This window comes from Ailuropoda melanoleuca, chromosome 13 (genome assembly GCF_002007445.2).
Source record: "Ailuropoda melanoleuca isolate Jingjing chromosome 13, ASM200744v2, whole genome shotgun sequence".
In the NCBI taxonomy this organism is placed as follows: domain Eukaryota; kingdom Metazoa; phylum Chordata; class Mammalia; order Carnivora; family Ursidae; genus Ailuropoda; species Ailuropoda melanoleuca.
Genome location: NC_048230.1, coordinates 25983252 through 26008688, shown reverse-complemented (window position 1 = coordinate 26008688; position 25437 = coordinate 25983252). Strand labels below are relative to the sequence as shown.

The 25437-nt window shown below is 48.3% G+C and overlaps 2 protein-coding genes across 3 annotated transcripts in view; both read left to right on the top strand.

Annotated features, from left to right (window-relative positions):
• LOC100479246 (signal transducer and activator of transcription 5B) overlaps positions 1-12032 on the top strand; it is a 50779-nt gene extending 38747 nt beyond the window's left edge. The window contains exons 6-16 of the mRNA XM_034640688.1: positions 2-60; positions 456-543; positions 624-746; positions 1316-1408; positions 4137-4343; positions 5109-5203; positions 5306-5436; positions 6823-6993; positions 10823-10874; positions 11186-11293; positions 11788-12032. Of these exons, the coding sequence (XP_034496579.1) occupies positions 2-60; positions 456-543; positions 624-746; positions 1316-1408; positions 4137-4343; positions 5109-5203; positions 5306-5436; positions 6823-6993; positions 10823-10874; positions 11186-11293; positions 11788-11914 (1254 nt within the window). The 3' untranslated portion in view covers positions 11915-12032. The remainder of the gene's footprint in view (position 1; positions 61-455; positions 544-623; positions 747-1315; positions 1409-4136; positions 4344-5108; positions 5204-5305; positions 5437-6822; positions 6994-10822; positions 10875-11185; positions 11294-11787) is intronic.
• An 8826-nt stretch (positions 12033-20858) lies between these two features.
• On the top strand, positions 20859-25172 carry GHDC (GH3 domain containing). 2 transcript variants are annotated; one of them, XM_019802715.2, is made up of 10 exons: positions 20859-20977; positions 21172-21256; positions 21444-21726; positions 22007-22128; positions 22276-22780; positions 23183-23375; positions 23469-23540; positions 23618-23751; positions 24117-24202; positions 24448-25172. In XM_019802715.2, the coding sequence occupies exons 3-10, from the start codon at positions 21456-21458 to the stop codon at positions 24664-24666; spliced, it is 1602 nt and encodes a 533-aa protein (XP_019658274.2). In that variant the 5' UTR covers positions 20859-20977; positions 21172-21256; positions 21444-21455; the 3' UTR covers positions 24667-25172. The 2 variants fall into 2 exon arrangements, with proteins under 2 accessions (XP_019658274.2, XP_034496727.1); XM_034640836.1 differs by having other exon boundaries at positions 21413-21726.
• Positions 25173-25437: the final 265 nt, after the last annotated feature.

The window sequence follows — 25437 nt, the reverse complement described above, 5'->3', positions numbered from 1 at the left end:
GGCCACCATCATCAGCGAGCAGCAGGCCAAGTCGCTGCTCAAGAACGAGAACACCCGCAAGTACGTGCGGCCTCCCCCTCATGTCTGCCTCTTTCCTCCAGTCCTTACAACAGGAACAAGGTGCTCTGGCCTCCTTGCCAGCGCCCTGGATGCTGCCATTCGTTATAGGAGCCCCGTTAGCCCTTCTGGCCTCTTCTGGCTCTCAGAGAAAGACTATAAGGCCTTTCTTCTGTGAAAAAAGTACATGATTTTTGTTCATTTAGTAGGACTACATACAAGAAAAATTCTTTTATGTTAATGTATGTCTATCTTGTATATTTTATGCAGCTAACATTTCCTCTAAATGACATCAATTTTTACAACCTCCTTTATCGGGTCCCGTCCAGTATGTTCTCTACCCCACATTTACTGGGACACCATGTGGGTTTAGAGTCGAGTCTCTCTCTGCTCTGCAGTGACTACAGTGGCGAGATCTTGAACAACTGCTGTGTGATGGAGTATCACCAGGCCACCGGCACCCTCAGCGCGCACTTCAGGAACATGGTGAGGATGGGAGAAGAGAAGGAACAAATTTTCCCTAGGTGTTTGAGGACTCTAACCTCTTTTATTTGTCTTCTTTGCAGTCCCTGAAACGAATTAAGAGATCTGACCGTCGTGGAGCAGAGTCAGTGACAGAAGAAAAATTTACAATCCTGTTTGAATCACAGTTCAGTGTTGGTGGAAATGAGCTGGTTTTTCAAGTCAAGGTAAAGCCCTCCCTCAGCTGTGTGGTGTGTGTGTGTGTGTGTACTTTGTATCACAAAAGAATTGTTTTGATCACATAGTATCTTAACTGTCAAGGGACAGAACGTGGGGCGACCTTATCCTTAAAACTGTGTCTGTTAAATCCTCTTAAGATCTATAATAACGAGCAATAGCAAACTGACACAGCTGGAGATACAGGTAGGAATGAATCAAGGGAAACATCACTCCTGATGAATTTGAGTAACAGTTGTAGCAAGTTTTAGACATTTGTTATTTGCTATTTTTTCCTAGAAATGTCTCCATACTCTTTCTCTTTTCTCTCTTATTCTCCATTTGACAAACTACTGCATCCTTCAGAAATATCTAAGCAACATCTCTTAAAATATCTCAAATTTCTACGACTGCACCACTGTGACGAGTCCTATGATTCCTGGAGCCATTCAGATTCTATATTCAAGTGTGACATTTACTATAACTTGAAGAGAGAATGAATGTGTTGTGGTAAAGAAAAAGAAAAGCAAGTGAGGAACGTGTCAGTCTTGATGCTAGCGCTTCTCTTTTGTCTTTCTAGACCCTGTCCCTCCCAGTGGTGGTGATCGTTCATGGTAGCCAGGACAACAACGCGACGGCCACCGTTCTCTGGGACAATGCTTTTGCAGAGCCTGTGAGTGGATTCCCTGGGTCTGTGGGTCTCGAGATCCTGATGCTGGTGTCATGAATCTCTTTCGTGTGTTCCCCCCAGAAAAGCATAGAAGAGTGCAGTTTTCTGTAGTGGGAGGCAGAGTAGAGAGTATGTGGAGAGTGTAAAGAGTGTGGGCTAGGAGTCTGGCCAAGGGTTAAACTCAAACCCCACTGTTTCCTCACGTTGTGACCACGGGGAATTCACTTTCTCTCTTTGAGCCTAAATTTCCGTAAGTGTCTGCATCACAGGGGTAATAGTGCTCCGTAGCACCGTTAGAAAGATGAGATTAGGTAGCATTCAGGGGCGCCTGGCTGGCTCGGTCAGGAGAACGTACAAGTCTTGATCTCGGGATCATGAGTTCAGGTCCCGTTTTAGGCATAGAGTTTACTAGAAAAAATAATAAATTAGGTAACATACAAAATACTTGTCACCTCATCAGAACTTAGTGAATATTCTTTTGAATCCTTGGGTCAGACCGTGAGTGGAATTTGGGATTCCCGGGTTCCTTCCAGAAGGTAGACATCTTAGGACATTACTTACAGCTTAGCAGTTGCTTCCTGCCATCTTACCTCCAGTAAACGAGGGTGCCATTTAATGTCTTTTCCAAATTTTAGGTTCTGTGATTCATGCCAACTCTCTCATGAAAAATGAGATGCTTTGTCCAAGGGGACGAATATGATTTTGTGCATTTATGCATCAAATTCTATCTGAATACCGCTAGTGTGCCCTTGATGAGCGTTTTCAAAACATTTCGTCAGGAAGAGTTCTAGCTAGGTGTCACACATTTCCAGGAGCAAGTACTCCATGAAAGCCTGATAAAAGGTTATGATTGGTATTCAGGGTGTAAAAGTATGTCCTTCTCTCACATGACTCTAACGTGAAGAGTCTCACTGAGTTCTCTCAACAGTCCTCTTAACAGAACAGTATTTTTGCTGCAAAGGTGAGATTTACAGCAGAAAATCTACCACGTCCATGCTACAGATCCCTGAGTTTGAGGCTTCTCTTGAAACTGTCTGCCTGCAGCATGTCCTGATAAACCTTCTGGATAGGATTGCTGCCTCTCCTCTCATTCCCCTCCCTGCCTTTCCGCTGAGCTCACTCCTCATGTCACATTGGCAGCTCTTGCAACATGCAGTTGCTAAATAAATTGCCTAAATTTAGGCAATGCCTAAATAAGTAAGCATTTTTAGCATTTTCAGTTGCGTTAATGACTAGTGTACATCTTATGCTCTTAAAATAAATACATACTGTGGGGATTCATTCTACAGGTATATTTCCATCTGTGTCAAATGACAGAAGTACGTCACAGCGTTGTTTGTAATAGCTCGAGGTCACTAGGCTGATACGCAGATGTCCGTCTGTGGGGGCCTGGCTGACTGTGGTGTTGCTCTTCCATACTGTGCGATATTTAGGGGGCACAAAAGAACATGTGTTTATGTGCTGAGGTAAGGTCTTGCAGATTTAGTATTAAGTGAAAAAAGGGAAAGATAGAACATGTGGATTTTATGCTACCATTTATATATATATATATGGGGAGTTTTGTATTTATTTAGAGAGAGAGCATGTGTGCATGAGCAGAGGCAGGGACAGCAGGAGAAAGAGAGAGAGAGATTCTTGAGCAGACTCCCTGCTGAGTATGGAGCCCAGTGCAGGTCTCGATCTCATAACCCTGAGATCATGACCTGAGCCCAAATCAAGAGTTATGTGCTTAACCGAGAGAGCCACCCAGGTGCCCCCATTTATATTTTTTAAAAAGAGAAGTTATATATATTTCCTGGCATGCATAGAATATCTTTGGAGGCATACACAATAAACTAGATTATATGCTCTGGGCAGAGGAACTAAAGTGACTTCACTGGGAGCCTGGGTGGCTCAGCCTGTTAAGTATCTGCCTTTGGCATAGGTCATGATCCCAGGGTCCTGGGATCGAACCCCACGTCCGGCTCCATGCTCAGTGGGGAGTGTGCTTCTCCCTCTCCCTCTGCTGCTCTCTCTTTCTCTTTCTCTCTTTCTCTCTCTCTCTCTCAAATAAATAAAATCTTAAAAAAAAAAAAAAGACATTTCACTGTATACCCTTCCGTGCTTTTTAAATTTGATATCATATGAAGCTATTGCCTATTAAAAAAAATTTTTGTAATAATGAAAAAATAAAATGAAGTACCGTGCCTGAATGGGATGAAAAGCAGTTTATTAAAAATTCATATTGTAATTGTATCTGCAAGACCTTACATTCAATAACAAGTGATCCAACTCCATTTCCGTTCTTCCACATGAAATTTTTTTCACGTTGGGCTGGAGTTCAAGGATCATACTTGTGCACACACAGGCATGGGTGCACACTCGGTTCTCTCTACCTGCAGCTGGAGAGCCAGTCTCAGATCCCCGTTCCCCCGAGCTTACAGTGTAAGAACTAGACCTTGGTCACGTTTTGTTTTTGCGGCTCTGAGAATGTAAGATTAGCCTGGAGGTTCAGCAGCTCATTTACCATGGATAGCTTGAGGGTACCTTCTAAGCTGTGTGTGAAGAAGGTAAGATGGAACCTTCTCAATCTCACAGAACTGCCTATGTCAAAAAAGTTAGAATTTATCCTCAGCCTCAGCAAGACAAATGTTTGTAACTGCTTTGAGCCACCAGTGTTTCCATTTTGTGGGCTGAGTGAATAAATCATGCAACTGTTTTCTCATAAGATTCTGGCTTCTCTCCGTCTCAGGGCAGGGTGCCATTCGCTGTGCCCGACAAAGTGCTGTGGCCGCAGCTGTGTGAGGCGCTCAACATGAAATTCAAGGCTGAAGTGCAGAGCAACCGGGGCCTGACCAAGGAGAACCTCGTGTTCCTGGCACAGAAACTGTTCAACAGCAGCACCAGCCACCTTGAAGACTATAATGGCATGTCCGTGTCCTGGTCCCAGTTCAACAGGGTGAGGGACCCGCCGACAGCTTGCATTAGACCAAACCTTCCAAACTAGATGCCTTCCCGAGGCTTCCTGCCCTGGGCATTTGTTCTTCATGACTCTAATAAAATGTGCCCAGAGTAATAGGAAGCTCCTGAATACATGGATAAGCACATAGATTTTTATGTAGAAAATTCTGTCTTTGAATATGTAAGTACACTGGGCTTTGTATGCAGCTAGTGCATTTTTTTTTCCTTTATAAAGGAAACAGAGCAAAGCAAATGATAACGTATCTCACAAGAAGTAAAGCTTTTGTGATCAGAAGTCCATGGCTCTTTCCCATTGACTCTCTGATGCTCCCTGCTGTGTAATCCTGCAAAGCCAGGCTACCACGGACCCTCAGCCCGCAAAAGGGAATGCTAATGGAGGAAACTTCTCCTCCAGCATCTGGTAATTGAGATGTCACCTGTCACATCTCTGACTTTAAATCCAGCTTTTGTTTCTTTGCTTACACCTCCATCCCCAGGTGTTTTAAATGCCCTAATTCAAAAATGGCAAAGAACTAGTCAGCCCAGATCCAGCTGAAGGTTTGTGGCGGCGGGGGNTTCCTCTCTATTCAGTTTTTTGACTGTACGACCATTTGGTAAAACTCGGGCAGGCATGTGTATTTGTATGATTCTGACAGTGTAGATGTTTGTTTTCCATTTAATTGTTTTTAGTTTAAGTATATGCAGGCAATATTCCACGTGTTACTCTTGGCCTTCTTGTGTTCACTGTTGTATCTCCAACCAGGAGAATTTACCAGGACGAAATTACACGTTCTGGCAGTGGTTCGATGGTGTGATGGAAGTGTTAAAAAAACATCTCAAGCCTCATTGGAATGATGGGTGAGAATCATCATTTCCTAAGTCAGCAGTAGAGTATGAAGCTTTTTCCTCTGCTGTTAAAACATCACATCTGTTTCTCCTCCTTTGGCCTTTGTGATCCAGGGCTATTTTGGGTTTTGTGAACAAGCAACAGGCCCATGACCTACTCATTAACAAGCCTGATGGGACCTTCCTGTTGAGATTCAGCGACTCTGAAATTGGTGGCATCACCATTGCTTGGAAGTTTGATTCTCGTGAGTTCCCTCCCTTTTTAGAACATATTTTGGGGGGCGCCTGGGTGGCACGGCGGTTAAGCGTCTGCCTTCGGCTCAGGGCGTGATCCCGGCGTTCTGGGATCGAGCCCCACGTCAGGCTCCTCTGCTGTGAGCCTGCTTCTTCCTCTCCCACTCCCCCTGCTTGTGTTCCCTCTCTCGCTGGCTGTCTCTATCTCTGTCGAATAAATAAATAAAATCTTTAAAAAAAAAATAAAATTAAAAAAAAAAAAAGAACATATTTTGGGGGCGCCTGGGTGGCTCAGATGGTTAAGCATCTGCCTTTGGCTCAGGTCATGATCTCGGAGTGCTGGGATCAAGCTCCGAGTCAGGCTCCTGGCTCAGCGGGGAGTCTGCTTCTCCCTTTCCCTCTCTCCCTCACTTGTGCTCTCTCCCTCCCTCCCTCTTCCTCCCTCTCTCTCCCTTCCCACCCCCATCTCAAATGAATAAGTAAAAAATCTTTTAAATAGGTATGGGGGGGTCTAGTTAGCCACTTTTGTTGCAAAATTACTTCAACAAATGACTTATTGAGCACTAATTATGGGGTCGGTTCAGATGAAGGGCATGCAGATGGAGCACCATGACGCAGCTGGGGCTAATAAGGCAGCCTGCATAAAATCATGGGAAACACAGTTACTGATTCTAAGCAAAGTGGTGTAACCCTGAAGTGGCTCCCTGTCATACAGCATTCTGTCCACAAACTCAGCAGCTTCCCTTTTGAGATGTCCGCCGCCTTATTACTGAACCGTGAGCTTATTTCAGTGAAGAATTACTTGGATGAGTTGAAGTCATTAGACTGGAAGTATTGTGCTATTTTAATTATTCATTTATCCTAATCAACATAAAGGGATACTTTTGTGCGGGGATCAAGGATTGGAGTCAATAAGAACTATTTCTTCTACAGAGGTATTGAAAACCATTTGAACTTGAAACTACCTGAGATCATTGGATCTCTAGGGAAGTGCTATATGCATTACCTACTTATCTCCTCATGGCTTTTACAAACGACTTGAACTACAACCTGTGGTTCCTGTGGGGTTTTTTTTTAGATATATTTACGTATTTAAGAGAGAGTGGAGGAGGGTGGGGCAGAGGGAGAGAGCCCCAAGCAGACTCCTTGCTGAGCACAGAGCCCAATGCAGGGCTCCATCCCACGACCCCGAGATCACGACCTGAGCCAAAATCTAGAGTTGGACACTTAACTGTTAAGACTGAGCCACCCAGGTGACCTACAACCTGTGGTTATTTTTAAACGGAGATGTTTATTGGGACAGTTTTAATGGAGAGCTTTGATTTATAGTATATTTCGGTTTTCATTCCTGTTAAGAAATCATGCTTAGAATGTGATTTTTCTGTTTATTGTTCTAGAGGAAAGAATGTTTTGGAACCTGATGCCCTTTACCACCAGAGACTTCTCCATCCGGTCCCTGGCTGACCGCTTAGGGGACCTGAATTACCTTATCTATGTGTTTCCTGATCGGCCAAAAGATGAAGTGTACTCCAAGTATTACACACCAGTTCCATGCGAGCCTGCCGCCGGTAACAGTGTTCGCATTCTGATTCGGTTTTGTGGTGATTTTAGTTTTCTTTTAGTTTTGTGTGTGTATGTGTGTCTATCTGTCTTGCGTGAAAACCTACACAATTAGTATTTATTTAGTTACTGGTGTTCGAGCATTATTCAGGGGAGTCGTAAATCCTGGACTATATTCTTCAGTCATATCTGCTGCTGACCCCAAATACCAAATTGAAGGGAACGGATTGCTTTTATTATTTTTTTTTAAATTGTTTTTAAAACAAGCTTAGATCAAACAAAATTAGATAAAATTTGGGGTGCCTGGGTGGCTCAGTCGGTGAAGCATCTGCCTTTGGCTCAGGTCATGATCTCAGGGTCCTGGGATCAAGTCCCACGTCAGTCTCCCTGCTCAGTGGGGAGTCTGTTTCCCTTCTCCCTTGCCCCCTCCCCATGCTTGCTCTCTCTCTCTCTCCCTGTCTCTCTGTCTCAAATAAATAAAATCTTTAAAAAAAGAAAAGATAAAACTTGTTTTTCAAAACAGATGGTTTTATTGTTTTCCGAGCATAAAAGTATTCTGTATTAATTGTAAAATTTCCAGAAAAATATGGAAAAGAAAACAGATATCACATAACATCTGTCATGTAGAGATTAACCACGGTAGAAGATTGAGTGACTGTTGTCCCCATCGGTGTAGATACGTATTCTTCAGTCAGTCACCAGATGCTTGTCAGGTACTTCCTGTGCGGAGGTCACAATCTAGCAGCGGGAGGCGGACAACAAACAAATACATGTCTTTACTGATGGATGCTGTGAAGACAAGAAGCACAGTAAAGAGAGAGAGGTGGGATAGGGAGGAGGATGGGGCGGCGTTTCAGTAGAGCAGTCAGACAAGGTCTCTCTCGGGAGTTGCTATCAGCACAGAGCTGAATGAAGCGCGGAAGCTAGCCACACAAAGATCTAGACAAAACACCTTCTAGCTTGAGAGAAGTGCAAAAACCGTGAGGTTGGTGAGTTTGAAAGACTCCACGAGGGCCCAGGAGGCGAGAGCCGAGTGAGCTGGAAAGAAAGCGTTGGAGGTGACAGCAGAGCAATAGGGAAGCCGGATGGTGTCAGGCTTGAGTTCAGTAAATGTTTTGGGTCATAGAATATGTATTATCTTTTGTGATCTGATCTTTTTCCCCCATTTAAAAATATGCCATAGGCAGAGTTGCAGGTCTGTAAATGAAATCTTAAAACATCACTTTAATGATTGCACAGAATTCCATTGTATGGTGATTTGATGTCAGTTATTTGAGAGCCTTACAATTTAAGTTATTCGTAGTTTTCTGTTGTGAATTAATATCGAGATAACCTGGGGCACCTGGCTGGCTCATTCATTAGAGCATGCAACTCTTGATCTTAAGACCTTGAGTTCAGGCCCCACACTGGGGGTAGCTTTCTAAATACACACATACACTAACTAACTAACTAACTAAGATAACCTGGTGCATGCATCCTGTCAACTATTTCCCCAGGATAAACTCCTAAAGTAGAATTTGTGTCAAAGGGTATATATACCTTTTAAGCTTCTTGACACAAGAATCGCCCTCCAGAAAGGGGGTCTGTCCTCACTCCCACAGTTGTCTGTTGGAGTACTTGGTCTTTCAGCCCCTGCCAATCATAGATTCTGCTCACTGACTTCATGCTGATTGGCATAAAAATGATGTCTTAGTTCTTATTTTCATTTCTTTGATTCTAGGTAAGGTCACAGCATCTTTTCGTCATAACAACAACAATAATAGTAACTAGAGTAATAATAGCAGCTAATATTTGCTGAGTGCTTACTCTGTCCTGGGCACTTTTCTGAGCACATTTTACATACTATCTCATTTAATTCTTGAAACAGGTGTGTAAGGTAGGTCCTGTGACTCTCCTCACTTTACAGATGAGCATTTGAGGCAAAGAGAAGTGAAATAATTTGCCCAAGTCCACACAGCTAGGAAGCGACCAATCCAGGGTTTGAGCTCAAACAGTCTAAGCTCCAGAGTCTGAATTTCTTAACTTCCACATTACTGGCTGATTTATATTTTTATATTCTGTGAAGTATGTTTGTATTCCCTGTTCATTTTTCTTTTGGAGTTCTGTTTTTTCCTAATGATGTGTAAATATTTTTACATAGTAAATAAGCCTTTTATATAGCAAACATTTTTCTCAATATGTCATTGTTCTTCTAGCATTGACGTTTTATTTTGCTAAAGTACAAAACTTGTATTTTCTATATAGCCCAATCCATCAACCTTTTCCTTTATAATGTCTTTCTTATGCCTTCCCACCCTGTAATGATGGTTATATTTCTAAGTGGCAAAATAAGCCAGAGTTTTTTAGACTTACGTGTTATTTTGGTTTTTTAAAAATATTTATTTATTTTATGAGAGGGAGCGGGGGAGGGGCAGAGGGAGAGGGAGAGAGAGACTCTTGAGCAGACTCCCCACCGAGTGCAGAGCCCGATGTGGGGCTCGACCCCACAACCCTGCAACCGTGGCCTGAGCTGAAATCAAGAGTCGGATGCTTAACTGACTGAGCCACTCAGGCACCCCTAGATTTATGTGGTACTTTGGATTAAACCTATCATGGTTTCTTTCTGTTAGCACAGCTCTCTAGATTAAGAATCTAGATTTAAGAATCTCTTGATTCTTAAATCCTATTTTTACAGCATTTCTTCTTTTATTTTTTTCTGCCAATCCATAAAATTCTCTGTAAACAATAAAGCACAAAAAGCATGAAGTATTATAAAAAGGTAACACCTGACATTTGAAGCCTTAGAAGCTGGTTAGGATAACAAGCCACTTGTGAACCATGTAGCATTTCACTGTCTTGGACTGTTTCCCTGACAAGCTCCTCATCCTCTTGGCCTTAGTGCCATCTTCATTGTCAGCGTTGGTAGGACTGTACGTGTGCCCATACTTACATAGCCAGGAAACAAGACTTCATTCCCCGACTTCGGTCTCACTTAACTGGGTTTTCACAGTCTGTTAGAAAGGTAACTGTGGCTGACTAGACCACTCTTGGGTTTATCCCCTGGCCTCCCACATCCCAGTGGGGACTTGGCGGAGGGTGGAAGAGAGGCACACCAGCGTTCTTCTTAACCAGCCATGGGGCACGGACAGTATGGGATGAGTGACCATCAGATACGCCCAAATGCAGATGCGCCAGGAAACAGAAGAGCACACAGATACTTGAATGATACTCCCTTTCCTGAAGGAGGAGATACTTAGAGTCAGAGTGACTCCAGGGACCATCAAGTCAAATTCATTCCTCTCTTTGGTTTCTCGGTACAACCCCTGACAAGTGTTTGTACACCTTCCGATTAAAGGCCTCCAGTGATTGGGAAATCAGTTCTTCCCAAGACAGCCCATTTCTTCTGTGGGCAGTTCTCATTATGACAGCATTTTTCTTCCTATGATTGAAAATTTATCCTCTTCTGCTCTCCTGATTTTGTTCCCTGGGACACAAAGCAAATCCTGTCACTCTGCTGCATCTGTAACTTTAAACTTTTAAGATATTTTTTTCTTTTTATACTTAGTGTACGATTAATGCTTGGTTTAGATTTGTACTTAAGTATATCTTTTCTGTGGCTTGAAGAATTTATTAATACATCCAAGCCAACTTAGAAGATACCTTAACTTAAAGTTTTAGTATTGAGGCTTCTCCTAGGCCAGGTCCTCCTAACAGATTAAAATATTAAGTGCTTGTATCAGATTCTAAGATAGAATTAGGTGGTTGTGTCCTATCCTGAGAAAAGATGTGATTCTTAAGAGAGATTGCATTTTTATTTCACTGAGAACTTTAGTTCTCATTACGCTCCCCCCTCGGCAGCTAAAGCGGTGGATGGATACGTGAAGCCGCAGATCAAGCAAGTGGTCCCTGAGTGAGTACCCAGGGTGCAGCTCTGGTCTCCTGCTGCCTCCTTTCTCTTCCCCCGGGCCCCCCTCACCCCTCACCGCTCCTCCTCCCACTCACAGGCCCTGCGTGGCCCAGCCCTTCCGTCCCCCGGAAACCTGGCTCAGGAGAGGAAACTGGGCTTAGTCCCAGTGGGATCGGGACCCAGGACCCCACTCCTGCAGCTGGAGTCCCAGGCCCAGTGGGCACTTTGTCCTTCCATGCCCCCAAAAAGGTGTAAAAATGCTAAGTGAGCTGCTGCCCTGAGGCCACTGAGGCTCTGCCATGTGTCTCCTGCAGGTTTGTGAGCGTGTCTGCGGACTCTGCTGGGGCCAGCGCCACCTACATGGACCAGGCCCCCTCCCCGGCCGTGTGCCCCCAGGCTCATTATAACATGTACCCCCAGAAGTAGGTTGTGTTCTCATGGGGCTCCGCGGGGAGGAAGTGGGCACCTGGCCTCAGACTGGGCCCCCGGAGGGCTGGTGGGCAAAGGGACCCAGAGCCCCTGGAGGTCTGAGACCACCCAGGCCAGGCTCTAGCATGTACCCCGGTGGGAGAATGGACCAGCAGATATTGATAGTTTAGAGTGGATTTGGACAAATGTCATCTACTTGCCTCTCCCAAAATGGAGATTTTTCTTGTTCTGTGTAAGGACCAGATGGGCTTTAGATGTGGGGACAGCCAGGGTTAGAGGCAGCTGGGGTGGGTATTCTAGTTTGAGTCTGTCCAGATAGCAAAGGACTCTACTCTCCACCGTTTATATCATGAATGTCTTTTCCCACGAAGCCTAGACAGAGGATGTAGGCAGTCTCGGGCCACTCACCTGGTGGGGTTTGGGGCTTGGGTTGGTCTCTGCTGCTCATCATTTCCCTTCCCTTCATCTTTCCTCTTTTCCCTCGAAGCCCTGACCCTGTCCTTGACAACGATGGGGACTTTGATCTGGACGACACAATGGATGTGGCCCGGCGTGTGGAGGAGCTCCTCGGCCGACCAATGGACAGCCAGTGGATCCCTCACGCGCAGTCGTGACCCCCGTCTGTCTTCAGCTTCTTCCTCCTCGCCAGAGGAGTTACTCTTGTGGATGTTTTAATTCCATGAATCGCTTCTCTTTGGAAACAATACTCATAATGTGAAGTGTTACTACTAGTTGTGACTTTAGTGTTTCTGTGCATGGTGGCACCAGTGAAGGGAGTGTGTGTGAGTGTGTGAGCGCGCACGCGCGTGTGAGTTTGCACGTTGGGCTGTTTCTCCCCCTCGCTGTGCAGAGTTTCGTTGCAGCATTGGGGCCACAAACAGAGGCTGTGGTTGTTTTAACCTTGTGCACAAAGGCGGTAGTTCCTTGAAACCTGGAGCTTGGCCCTGTGTGCCAAGTAACTTGATAGAACCGCAGGGCTCTGCTTGCCTTTGAAATGTAGAAACTGCCCTTTGAAAAAGAAAGCCGTCCTCCCTCCTTCCCTCCCCCCCCTTTTTTTTTTTTTTTTTTTTTTTTTTTTTTTTTTTTTAAATAACCCTTAACCCATCGGCGCACTCTCTCCCTCACCCCTCCTTCCACTCTGTGTACACGTGTATGCACACGCAGACACGTGTGATGAGCTAGAGAAAAGAGGGTACGTAACCGCAGCATACGGCGTTGATGTCCTCTGTGTCGTGCCCAGAGTAGAAGGCCCAGCTGTGACCCACAGGCGCTGAGAGAGTTGCCTTGCTCCCTGGGGGACCTGCCCTCTGGTCTGCCCATCCTTCTGCCCCAGTGCGCTACCCCAAGGCTTCTTGATGACGGCTGTTTGCACATACATGGTGGTATTTTGTTTCTAAATTGAGACTTCTTGTTTTCCTCTTCCCACCCTCATCTGACATCGCAATTCTTTCTTCCTGTGGCAGGTCCTGTGCCATTCATACCCAAGTCACCTCGTTTCCATTCACTGTTCACACAGGCTGTCTTGGGGGGGGCTGGCAGGAATGCAGTCTGAACCCAGGGCCAACATGTTCTGTGATGTCTTTGCCCACTTGGTACAGGCTGCTGGGTGTCGGGCATTGGTAATTTGGGGAAATGCAGTCAGTGGGTTTCCTGGGAAGTTTAATAAGGTCCAAAATCAAAACAGCTTCAGTATAACGTTGTCCACAGTTTCTTCCGTAGCTTCACCTCAGATGGAAGGAATGGGCATGGCAGTCAGGTGGGAAGAGGGGGAAGCAGATATAGCTTTCGGGGTAGGCCTACAAGGTCACTCACCCCTGGCCCCTCTCTCCGAAAGAACCAATGACTGTACCCAGGAGAGAATGGCCCTAAAAACCTTATTTTTATACATGTGAGTAAATAAACAGATATTTTTTTTACAAAAATGACTTCTGAATTTATCAGTGTTTTGATGTTAAAGGAAAATATTCCTCTGTAGTAAATTATTTATTGGAAGATGACTTTTTAAAAGCTGCTGTTTGCCCTGGCTTGGTTTCCTACACTGATTTATTTTTCTATGCCAGGCAGTAGAATTTCTCTGCCTCTGAGAAGCAGGCCGACCCCTCCATGATACCAGCATTGACCTAGGATGCGGCTAAGCCCTTTACATACCCCTCAAGATTGGATTAAATTTCCACCCGTGAGGACCAGAGCGTTGGGAAGGGGGAAAGGAAGCCAGACTGCTTTCGGACCCTTACCCACCCGTCCCTGGGGCTTCACCAGCGCACGCCTGTGATGCGTGCTGGGAGGTGAGCAGGCCTGCGGGGCGGGGACCCAGCCCCCCGGAGCACTGAGGGCAGAGCTCTCCCTTTACAGTCGGCACCAGGGCTGCGGGTCCTGGAAAGTGGGGCTGCCCCGCGAGTAGGGGTCCCGTGCTTGTACACTCGCTGAGCTGTCCTCGGTTTTCTTGACGCTGTGCCTGTAGATGGGAGAGATTTTTGACCGAAAGGTGTGCTCGCTCTCTGCGTTGTATTTTCTCTTTTATCCCTGTTCCTGCAAACCACGAAAGACACAGTGGCAAGTCTTGACCACCTCTGCCTCCCACTTGCTCCCAGGCACGCGCGCACACACACACACATACACACACACACACACACACACACACGTCATCAAACCGTTTCAGTGTGTGGTATGTGCAGGGTTTTGTAGGGGGGTGGGGAGACTAAAAGTGAATATAACTTAAAGTGGAAGTATACTTTTTATAATTTTTCTTTTTAAAACTTTGTGAAATTATTTCAGATACATATTTTAGTGTTGAGGCAGATTAGTATATAGCCACCAAAAAAGTATTGTGTACAATTTGGGGCAGTCACAAAATTGTGTATTTTATGTTACAATAAAATCTTCCCCTGAAGGGACAATATTGAGTTCTGTTTTTATTTTTTTCCATCAGGTGGTGAGAGAGGGTAGTTTTGATAGGGAAATATTCAAAATCATCAGTGTGACTGTGAGAAGCAGACCTCCTCAGAGAGTGTGTCATCAGCTTTGACAGTGGAGGGGCCATTTCTAACCCTCCTGTTCATAAGATGTTTTAAAAATTAGAACGATAGTCTGTATGTCCTGCCTCCTGACTCCACACTCTTCCCGTTAGAAAGCTGATCCTTGGGGCGCCTGGGTGGCTCAGTCGGTTAAGCGGAGGGTCCTGCCTGCTCTGGGGGGATCTGCTTCTCCCTCTCCCTCTGCCCCTCTCCCCTGCTCATGCTCTCTCTGTCTCAAATGAATAAATAAAATCTTTATTAAAAAAAAAAAGAAAGCTCATCTTTAAACTTCAGCACATTTCAAGTGCCCACCCAGCACCAGGCGTGGTATATGGGACAAGAAATCGTTCTGCCCGCAAGAGGATTATGGCTGGGGCTGGGGACGACAGCAACACCAGCAGTCAGGACAGGGTGTTGGCTCGTGCTGCAGTAAAGTTATCCTGAGGCCGTTACCGAATATAAGAGAACAGGGAGGAAGAGCACCGAGGAGCTTGAGCTGACCCTTAAAGAACATATAGGAATTAAGAAAGGAGAGGCATTCGGCCAGAGCGACTCGCCCAGGCAGAGGCCGGAGATGCAGGGTGGGCTACGGCTGGATGGAGGCTGACGTGTGGTCCTCAGCCTAGGTGTGCTTCAGAATCTTTTGAGGACCGGTTCAAGCGCAGATCGCTGGGCCACGCTCCAGAGTTTCCCGGTAGTAGGCCTGGGGTGGAGCCTGAGAGTGCATTTCTACCAAGTTCCCAGGTGGCGCGAGGGCAAGGACCACGCTTTGAGAACTGTGGTGGCTGGTGAAGCCTGGTGTGCCAGGCTAAGAGTTTAAACTTCACCTGAGCACGTTGGTAAGTGAAGACGCCTTAGGCTTTAAGCAAGGGGTAACCAGAGTTTCATTTTAGGAAATACTACCATGACAGTGTGTAGGATGGGTCGAAGGGCAGCAAAGGAGGAGGCCAGGGATGGGGGCGGGGGAGTGCTGTTTCTACAGCCTGAGTTGGAGGAGATAAGGTTCTAGACGATGATACCACAGCAGTGGCCCTGGGGCCTAATATGCAGACATAGTGGCCAATGTTGGGGGCAGGATCGGAGTCTAGAGTCATTCCAGGTTTCTGGCTCAGGAAGTAATTGATAGAGACACTCCTCAGTAAGACGGACGAGGAGGGGATGATGTGGAAGAGGAGCAAGCTGGGAGGAGGGTTGGGTGCAAATCAGGTAAGTTGGAAGGTCCAAGGAGACACGTGGTTGTGAAGTCTAAGAATGATCAGGGCTGGAGCGCCTGGGGGTTAAGCGTCTGACTCTTGATTTCGGCTCCCATCCTGGTCTCTCCGGGTCATGAAATCAAGCCCAGTGTTGGGCTACGAGTAAAGTCCGCTTGAGATTCTCTCTCTCCCTCTGCCTCTGCCCCTCCCCCTGCTTGTGCTCTCTCTCTCTCAAAATAAATAAAATCTTTAAAAAAAAAAAAATGATCGGGGGGCCTGGGTGGCACAGCGGTTAAGCGTCTGCCTTCGGCTCAGGGCGTGATCCCGGCGTTATGGGATCGAGCCCCACATTGGGCTCCTCCACTATGAGCCTGCTTCTTCCTCTCCTACTCCCCCTGCTTGTGTTCCCTCTCTCGCTGGCTGTGTCTATCTCTGTCAAATAAATGAATAAAATCTTTAAAAAAAAAAAAGATCGGGGCTGGGGCGCCTGGGTGGCTCAGCCGGTTAAGCGGCTTCCTCTAGCTCAGGTCATGATCCCAGGGTCCTGGGATCAAGCCCTGTGTCGAATCTGCTTCTCCTTCCACCCCCCACCGCCCCCCACTCATGCTGTCTCTCTTGCTCACGCTCTCAAATAAATAAAAATATTTTAAAAAAATGATCAGGGCTAAAAGATGTGTAGGGATGAGGGGAGGGGGCATGAAGGAGCCGGGCTGTAAAACAGAGAACTTGGAATGCTCAAAGGAACTGACTCCATTTGCAAGAGAATTTCCCGCTTAAGGGTTCTCTGGAGGTTGTGGTGAAAGGCAAATGGCAGGAGAACAAGAGCTTCATCGGACATGGAGCCTGAATGGGGCTAGCTAGCGTGCTAGAGAGAGATGGCGAGAGAGACAGCGGAGAGGAGCTCTCTTGGGGTCAGAACAAGTCTCAAACACTGGCCGTAAAACTGTCCCTTCAAAGACACCTGAATTTTATCGGATCAGTTTGTGGAGCAATTTACTCCCCAAAGCATTGTTGAAACATAGATAGCAGTCAGCTCGCACTGCGTGTGGCTCAACAGCTGGGTATGGTCAGGGCCAGAGCCAGGTCTGTGAAAATCACCGTCATGCTAGGGCAACTGTGGGCATACTCAAGTCTGGACCCCCTTACGGAGCAATATCAGGCTTCACACCGTGTGTGCGGGTGGGTGGTGGAAAGTAGACAAACTCCCTAAAATGATCCAGCCACTCACCAAGCAAGGAAATAACAGTAACAAGCCCTGGAAAATTCACAAATAATGTGGAAGTTAATGCACCCCAAATAACGAACTGAGAGAGAAGATTTAAGTTGAAGTAGTCGCACTTCACGATGAGCAAGCCAAAACTCACCACAAAGCCGCAGTAATCAACATAGTGTGAAATTGGCATAAGGATAGACATATGCATCAGTGGGATAGAATTCAGAATCCAGAAGGAAACCCATGTGTTTAGAGTCAACTGATTTTGGACAAGGGTGCCAAGACCATGCAATGGGGAAAGAATAGTCCTTTCAGCAAGTGGTGCTGAGACAACTGGAGAGCCACATGCCAACGAATAAAGTTGGAACCTGATATCACATAACAAAAATTAACTCAAAATGGATCACAGGCCTAAATGTAAGACCTAAAACTATAAAACTCTTAGAAGAAACCATAGAAAGCTTCATGACTTTGGATTTGGCAATGATTTCTTGGGCATGACACCATGAGCCACTTAAGATAAATGGGATCTCATCAAAATAAAAACTTTTGTGCATAAAGCATTGTTAGCAGTGACTAGGCAACATGCAGATTGGGAGAAAAGATGTGTTAATCATATGTCCGATAAGGGATTAATATCCAAAATATATTAAAAAAACTCTATAACAACAACTTTCAAATGGAAAAGATGTGAACAGACAGTTCTCTGAAGATAAACAGGTGGACAATAAGCACACAAGAGATTCTCAATCATTAGAAATGCAAACCCACAATGAGATACCACTTCTTACCCATTAGATCGGCCGTTATCACAGCAAAATAAAACAAAATAATAACTGGTAGGGGCTGTGGAGAAGTTGGAACCTGTGTGCATCATGGGTAGGCATGTAAAATAGTGCAGCTGCTGTGAAGACAGCATGGAGAGTCCTCGAGAAGTTAAACAGAGAGTTACCATGTGATCCAGCACGTCCGCTTCTGGGTAGATACTCAAAAGAATTGAAAGCAGGTACTCAGACGGATATTTGGGCATCCGTGTTCATAGCAGCATTATTCGCAACAGCCAGAAGATGAGCATGACACAAATGTCCATCAGTGGATGAATGGATAAACTAAATGTGGTCTAGACATAAAGGAATATCACTCAGCTTTGAAAAAGGAAGGAAATTCTGACACATGCTACGACATGGGTGAATCTTGGAGACATTATGCTGAATGAATTAGACACTAAGGGACATAAATATTGTACGGTTGCCCTTCTATTAGGTACTGGGAGTAGTTAGATTCATAAAGACAGAAATAGAATCATGGTCATCAGAGGCTGGGGGGAAGAGAAATAGGGAGTTATTGTTTAATGAGTAGAGTTTCAGTTTAGGAAGATGAGAAAGTTCTGGAGATGGATGGTGGTGATGATGGATATGGTTAAAATGGTAAAACTTATGCATATTTTATCACCATAAAAATAAAGAACTCTATGTAAGAGGTAAGATTATAAGATGATTAGAAGAAAACATACGAGTGAATCTTCATGACCCCAGATTTGATGATGGATCCCCAGATATAATGCCAAAAGCACAAGCAACAACAAAAAAAAAAGTAGATAACAGGACTTCATCAAAATTTTAAGGTTTGTGGGGCGCCTGGGTGGCACAGCGGTTAAGCATCTGCCTTCGGCTCAGGGCGTGATCCCAGCGTTATGGGATCGAGCCCCACGTCAGGCTCCTCTGCTATGAGCCTGCTTCTTCCTCTCCCGCTCCCCCTGCTTGTGTTCCCTCTCTCGCTGGCTGTCTCTATCTCTGCCAAATAAATAAATAAATAAAATCTTTAAAAAAAAAATTTTTTTAAGGTTTGTACTTCAAGGGACACTGTCAAGAAAATGAAAAGACAACCCACAGAATGGAAGAAAATATTTGCAAATCATCTATTTGATAGGGGACTTGAATGTAAAATATATAAAGAACTCTTACAGCTTAATAATAAAAAGACAAATAGCCCAATGAGAAATGGGTAAGGGATCTGAAAAGACATTTCCTCATAGAAGTATACAAATGGCCAATAGATACATGAAAAGATGCTTGATCATTGGTCATTGGGGACCATGCAATTAAAACGGACTCAAGGGGTGCCTGGCTGGCTCAGTTGGTAGACCACGTGACTCTTGATCTCAGGGTCATGAGTTCAAGCCCCATGTTGGGCGTGGAGCCTACTTAAAAAAAAAAAAACAAAAACAAAAAAAAAGCCTCAAGTTACTTCACACCTGACTAGGATGGCTATAATCAAAAAGGAAGATATTAACAAGTGTCACAAGGACATAGAGAATTTGGAGCCCTCATACACTGCTGGTGGGGATGTAAAATGGTGCACCCACTATGGAAACCAGTTCAGCAGTTCCTTAAACAGTTAAACAGAGTTACTATACAACCCAGCTATTCCATTGATTGGAATGTGATACAACCCTTGCATTCATTACATTTTCTGCAAGAAAAATAAAAACATATGTCCACAGAAAAACCTGTACACAAATGTCCATAACAGGATTATACATAGTAGCCAACGAACAGGAATGACCTAAATGTCCATCACCTGATGAATGGATAAATAAGTTTGTTGTGGCATATCCATACAATGAAATAGCATTTGGCGATAAAAAGGAATGAACTACTGCTATGCGGTACTACATGGGAGAACCTTGAAAACACACTGAGTGAAAGAAACCAGATACAAGAGACCACGTGTTACATGATTCCACTTTTATGAAAGATCCAGAATAAGCAAATCTATATAAGAGAAAGTAGATTCGTGGTTGCTTATGCTGGGAGTGGGGAGGTGGGAAGGGATGGGGGGGTTGATAGCTAAAGGTATGGGGTTACTTTCAAGGTGATGAAAATGTTATGAAATTGACTGTTGGTGTTACCCAGATCTGGGAATATAGCAGAAACCATTGAATTGTCTGCTTTAAACGGGTGATTGGTATGGCATGTGAATTATACCTAATAAAGCTGTTCTTTTAAAAAATCAAGTGTAAGACCTAACCAAGAAATTTGAAAGGGTGAGATCAAGGTGAGGCAGCCTGATAGCGAGAGCAGAACTGTGCAGAGGAGCTCCCCTGTGAAAGGGAGAGGAAGCCCCTGTAAGACAGATGAGGGGTTGGCGGGAGGGGTTTTAGTGTTTAAGAGCTTGGGTCCAGAGCACAGGAGCAGGGAGGGCTTAACCACAGACAGCAGAAGAACCTCACAAACTCCACAGTGGGAGGGTAGGAGCCTAGCTGAGGTGGGCACCTCGCTCCAAGTTGCAAAAAGAAGTCGTGTCATAAAGATGGGAGAAGTTTGTTTTTCCTTGGCATAAAGCCTATTAGCTAACACTGTTGGTGATCCCAATTACCAGGTAAAGTTGGCATGAGCTATGTATGACCCATGGTGCTGTCAAGTCCCCTTCCTTGACGACTAGTTATCGTTTTTTTTTTTTTTTAAAGATTTTATTTATTTATCTGAGAGGGAGAGAGACAGAGCTGGAGATCAGGGGGAGGGAGAAGCAGGCTCCTTGCTGATCAGGGAGCCCCCGAAATGGGGCTGGATCCCAGGATGATCCCAGGACGCTGAGATCGTGATCTGAGCTGAAGGCAGACGTTTAACCGGCTGAGCCACCCAGGCGCCCCTCATTATGGGACACGTGTGTAATGGGTTCTGGCGGCTTGGCTAAGTAAGGGAAGGAGATTGTCTTCTGCCCTTGCAATCTCTTCAGTCTCTTGGCCATTGCCTGTGATGAGCACCCACTCTGGTTTATGCTTATTCAATAACAAAAGTGCATCCTTTCTCTACTACCTTTGTCAGGAAAAGCTAGTAGATCTCTGTGGAGAGGGTTTCTGGATTGGGAGAAAATTTTGGTTCTTAAACAGTTCTCAAGCCTGAATCTGCTCTTCTGGGGGTGTGCCCTTCTCCCAACTCAAGCTGCTTCGTGGTACTCTTTTCCACACTCAGCTCTCTCTTCCTTCATCTGCAGGAGTTTGAAGACCACACATCTCTGGCGGGGAGTTTCCTCCCATCTGCCGGCTTGGGCTGGCTCCCAGCACGTGGGCCCCTCGGCAAACTGCCCCTTTAAGAGCCCCCCCCCCAGCTCCTCCCTCAAGCCTGTGGCCGGATTTCCCCATCAGGGCCCCACCCTTTAAAGTCACAGCTCCATCTTTCTGGCCGGCTGTATACACAAACCGGAGGGCCCAGGGGGCCCTGGGTGCTGAGAGGGGACACAAGTGGGCTGTGACAGGTGCATGTGGGACGTGGAACCGCCGCCCGGGGCTCAGGAAGGACCCGGAGCTGGGACAGGGAGGATCCCGGGATGGAGCAGAGGCACTCGGGAGTGGGCTGGACAAGGCATTCTTGAGCAGCCTCTGTGTGCCAGGCACCGAGTCAATCCCTTTCCGTAGCTTCTGCGGAGCTATAATTACTCCCATTTTACAGACAGGGCAACGGAGCCCAGAGCAGCTAGCTGACTTACCCAGGGCCCTACAGCTAACCAAGTGGCAGAGCCAGGGTCCGAACTCAGGTCAGTGTGACTCTGAAGCTTTGATGTCCTATCCTCTGCATCACCTGCCTGACAGGTCCTGGCTTCCTCCCAGACTTCCTTTTTCCTTGGTTTCTGGTGGGGTAGAGAGGGGTGAAGGGGGGAGGGGAGAAATAGGTTATCCTCTCCTCCCCCCAGTACCAGAACTGGGGTCCCTTCCTCCTCCCAGGAGCCGCTTGAGATGCTGCTGCCACTTCTCCTCCTTCTCCTTCTCCTGCTGCTGCTGCTGCCGCCCCTGATCAGGCTCCGGCGGCGGCCCCAGGAGGCCAGGCTGTCCTGGCTTGCTGCCCTCCAGCACCGTGTGGCAGGCGGCGCCCTGCACTGGGCAGCCGCCTGGCAGCAGCGGAGGCTGGAGCAGAGCACACTGCACGCGGGCCAGAGCCAGCAGCAGGCCCTGAGGTGGTGTCTGCAGGGAGCCCGAAGGCCCCGCGGTCCATTCCGGGGGACCACAGGTGTGTTCCCGAGGGTCCGGGGAGGTGGCCCAAACACGGGGCAGATTCCAGACCCCGAGGACTTCCCTTCTGCCCTTCTACCGCCAGCACAGAGGGGCTCGACCCAAAGACCCTGCCCAGGCTCAGGATTGTTCAAGATGAGTTTTTCATTCCTGGGCCCCAGTAGCCTTGCCCCACGGTCCTCTGCTGGGTTCCTTCCTCAAGGGTCTTACCAATTTTGCCTGAAACTCTTGGGAAACTGTAGCTTCAGGATGAGTTTATGATGTGTTTGGGGCCACAGATACAAACACCTTCCGGAACCATCTCCCTCTGACCAAGGCCAGCCAGGCCCAGGAGGAAGAATGTGCGGGGCAGCCCCTGCCCCCTACGTCAACCCAGTATTACGGGGAGGACTCCCTGCAGGTAAACCGAGAAGGCTGGAGCCTAGTTCCACCAGAGACCCCTACTTGCAGCCAAACCCTCCCATCAGGGTGGGCAAAGAACCCCCAATCTGGGGACTCAGGGACTGGCTCAGGCCCAGAGCCAACACCCTCTCTTGTCTCCCTCCAGGCCACCTTGCTGGGTCTGGCAGCCCTAAACAAGGCTTACCCAGAAGTGCTGGCTCCAGGAGGCATTGCCTGTGTGACCCCTACATCCCCCTGGCCTCGCCCTCTCCCCTGGCCTTGGCATCACCTGGGCCAGGTCGTTAGCGCCCCTGGAGCCAAGCACCCTGGGGCCCTGCTGCTAGAGGCACTGAGGTCCCCAGGGCTGCGGGCCCTGGAAGCTGGGACGGCAGCAGAACTCCTGGATGTCTTTACGGGCCTGGAGGCCGATGGCAAAGAGCTGGCTGAGGCAATGGCTGCCGGAAACCCAGGGCCGCCTCTCCCCAGGCGGGCAGTGGAGCTGCGGGAGGCCCTAGAGCAGGGGCCCCGAGGACTGGCCCTCCGGCTCTGGCCAAAGCTACAGGTGGTGGTGACGCTGGATGCAGGAGGCCAGGCCGAGGCTGTGGCTGCCCTGGGGACCTTGTGGTGCCAAGGGCTAGCCTTCTTCTCGCCTGCTTATGCCGCCTCTGGAGGTCAGCAGGACTCAGGGCTGGTGAGCTGGGGGCAGGGGGCAGAGGCCGCACAGCGAGCTGCCAAGTAGTGAGCCCTACATAATCACCTCATTTAATCCCCCCCGACACCAGTAGCCCCATTTTACACATGCAGAAACGGAGGCTCTCAGAGGTTACGAGACTTGCACAGATGTACCCAGCACCAGCATTTACCCAAGGGCCTGTCACCCCCAGAACCACTGCGGCTTCCCAATTAGGGCCTTCGAGGCAGTGCACTGAGACTGCAGGAGCCCGGAGGGAGGGGTGGAAGGACAGCAGTGGGATCAGCTGTGCAGGGAATGGGGGCCTGGGGTCCAGGGTGAGGGGTGTTCTCTAGCAGAAAGCAATGGCACCCCCAGCGGAAGGGCTGCTTGCTCCCCACAGGGGTGGTGGGCCTGAACCTGGGGCCAGAGCAACCCCGTGGGCTCTACCTTCTGCCCCCTGGAGCTCCTTTTATTGAGCTGCTCCCAGTCAAGGAAGGAGCCCAGGAAGGGGCTGCCTCTACCGTCCTGCTGGCTGAGGCCCAGAAGGGCGAGGAGTACGAGCTGGTGCTGACCGACCACACCAGCCTCACCAGGTGATCACCTGCCTCCCCCCAGGGCACCTCAGGCCCCCTGCGACCCTACTGAGGGCCAGGGGCCTGAGCTCACCACCCCCGCTGCCCTGTCAGGTGTCGCCTGGGTGACGTGGTACAGGTGGTGGGCGCCTACAATCAGTGTCCGGTCGTCAGGTTTGTCTGCAGGTAGGCGACTCCCCGGGGGAGCTGAGGGGCCGTCCTTGTGCCCCAGGCTCCTCTGCCTCCCCCCTCCTCCTCCCTAGGCTGGGCCAGACCCTGAATGTGCGAGGAGAAGACATTCAAGAGGATGTGTTCTCTGAGGCCCTGGGCCAGGCGGTAGGGCAGTGGCCAGGGGCCAAACTGTTAGACCATAGCTGTGTGGAGAGCAGCATTCTGGGTAAGCTTCTCCATCAGCTCCTGCCCCCCATTCTTGAGTTGGCTGCCTCCCCCGCTATACCATACCCATCCTGAAGGAAGAACTCCAGGAAAGAGGTAAGACCCAGCCTCTTTTGCTGCTTCTAACAAAAGTCCTTCCCCATGTCTAACTCCCATCCCTCCTGCTACAGTCTCTCCCACTTTGCTTTCCTGACCTGCTTCATAGCTACAATTAGGCTTTGGGTTCCTCTCCACTTACCCCCTTCTCTGCCAAGAAATTCCTTCTCTCCCATGAGCCTCAGAGTGGGGTAGAATGGGCGGGGGCACAGGCATTGATGGCGGATGCCACCGCGTTGGCCAAGTGTGTGCATGGGGGCTTGTCTACAGATTCCTCCGAGGGCTCTGCTCCCCACTACGAGGTGTTTGTGGCGCTAAGGGGGCTGAGGAACCTGTCAGAGGAAAATCGAGACAAGGTAAGCAAGACGGGGCAGGATGTGACGGCATGTCCCCCTCACGCTGCATGCCCCCAGAAGCCATGGGCACAGCGCAGGGATGGGGAGGAGGGGGCAGGGAAGAGAACCTCCCTGGGGGCTCAGGGAGGGGAGAGATGAGGTCCACAGCCACATGCGTGTGCACGGAGCGCCTGCCACGCATATGCCGGCATCACCCACGTGCCACAGAGACGCACAGCAGCTCACTCAGGCCGTTCTGTTCCCAGCTGGACCACTGCCTTCAGGAAGTCTCTCCCCGCTACAAGTCCCTGCGGTTCCGGGGCAGCGTGGGCCCTGCCAGGGTTCACCTGGTGGGGCAGGGGGCCTTCAGGGAACTCCGGGCCGCCCTCGCAGCCTGCGCCTCGTCCCCCTTTCCTCCTGAGATGCCCCGGGTCCTCAGGCACAGACATCTGGCCCAGTGTCTGCAGAGGAGGGTGTTGTCCTGAGCTGAGGCCGGCCCCCTGCCACATCCCCCTTCATAGGCCAGCTCGCTCTTTCCTCTGTGGCCTCTCTGCATGGGAACCCGTGGCCAGGGTGTCCGACTCTGTGTCACCTGACAGCGCCTCATCAGAGCTGCCAGGCTTTAGGGAGGTCCGACCTGGTCAGCCCGTGCTGAGCAGCTGACGTCAGCAGACGCCTGCGGTGGCCTGCCTGGAGCCCTGTTCCGTAGCCCCCCCCCAAGCCTATGCTCCCGTGTCTCCAGCCCAGGGCACTGCACAGGCTGCAAGTGTTGGCAGTTCATTCTCCCGGGAGCCACCCTCCGTCTATAAGAAACAGAGCTCGGCGTCGTTGTCCCTCAGTGGGACAGTTCTGACGTGTATTCTGCTCCGGTTGTCCACACTGATAACCTTCTCAATAACACAGATCTTACTGGTTTTCCTTCCGTCCCTCCCATCCCCACTCCCTTATCTGCTTTGTAGGATCACCTCCCAAATAAACCTCTTGCACCAGATTCTTGACTCAAGGTCTGTTTATGGAGAGACTGGAATAGTCCCATGTGCTCTGCTTCTGCGGCCGGCTGGCTCCCCCCCCAACCTTTGGCTCTGGACACCAGGGCTCTCCCCCCACTCCCCACTCCAGGTCGGGGTAGGCCCTGAGTGTGTGCACCTCTTTCCACTCCAAGCTGATCCTAAATGTGGAGGGACTGCTCCCCAGCTTCCCTTGCCCTGGCTTAGCACCAGTCCCTGTCTGGCCCAACACCCACAAATCGCTTCCCC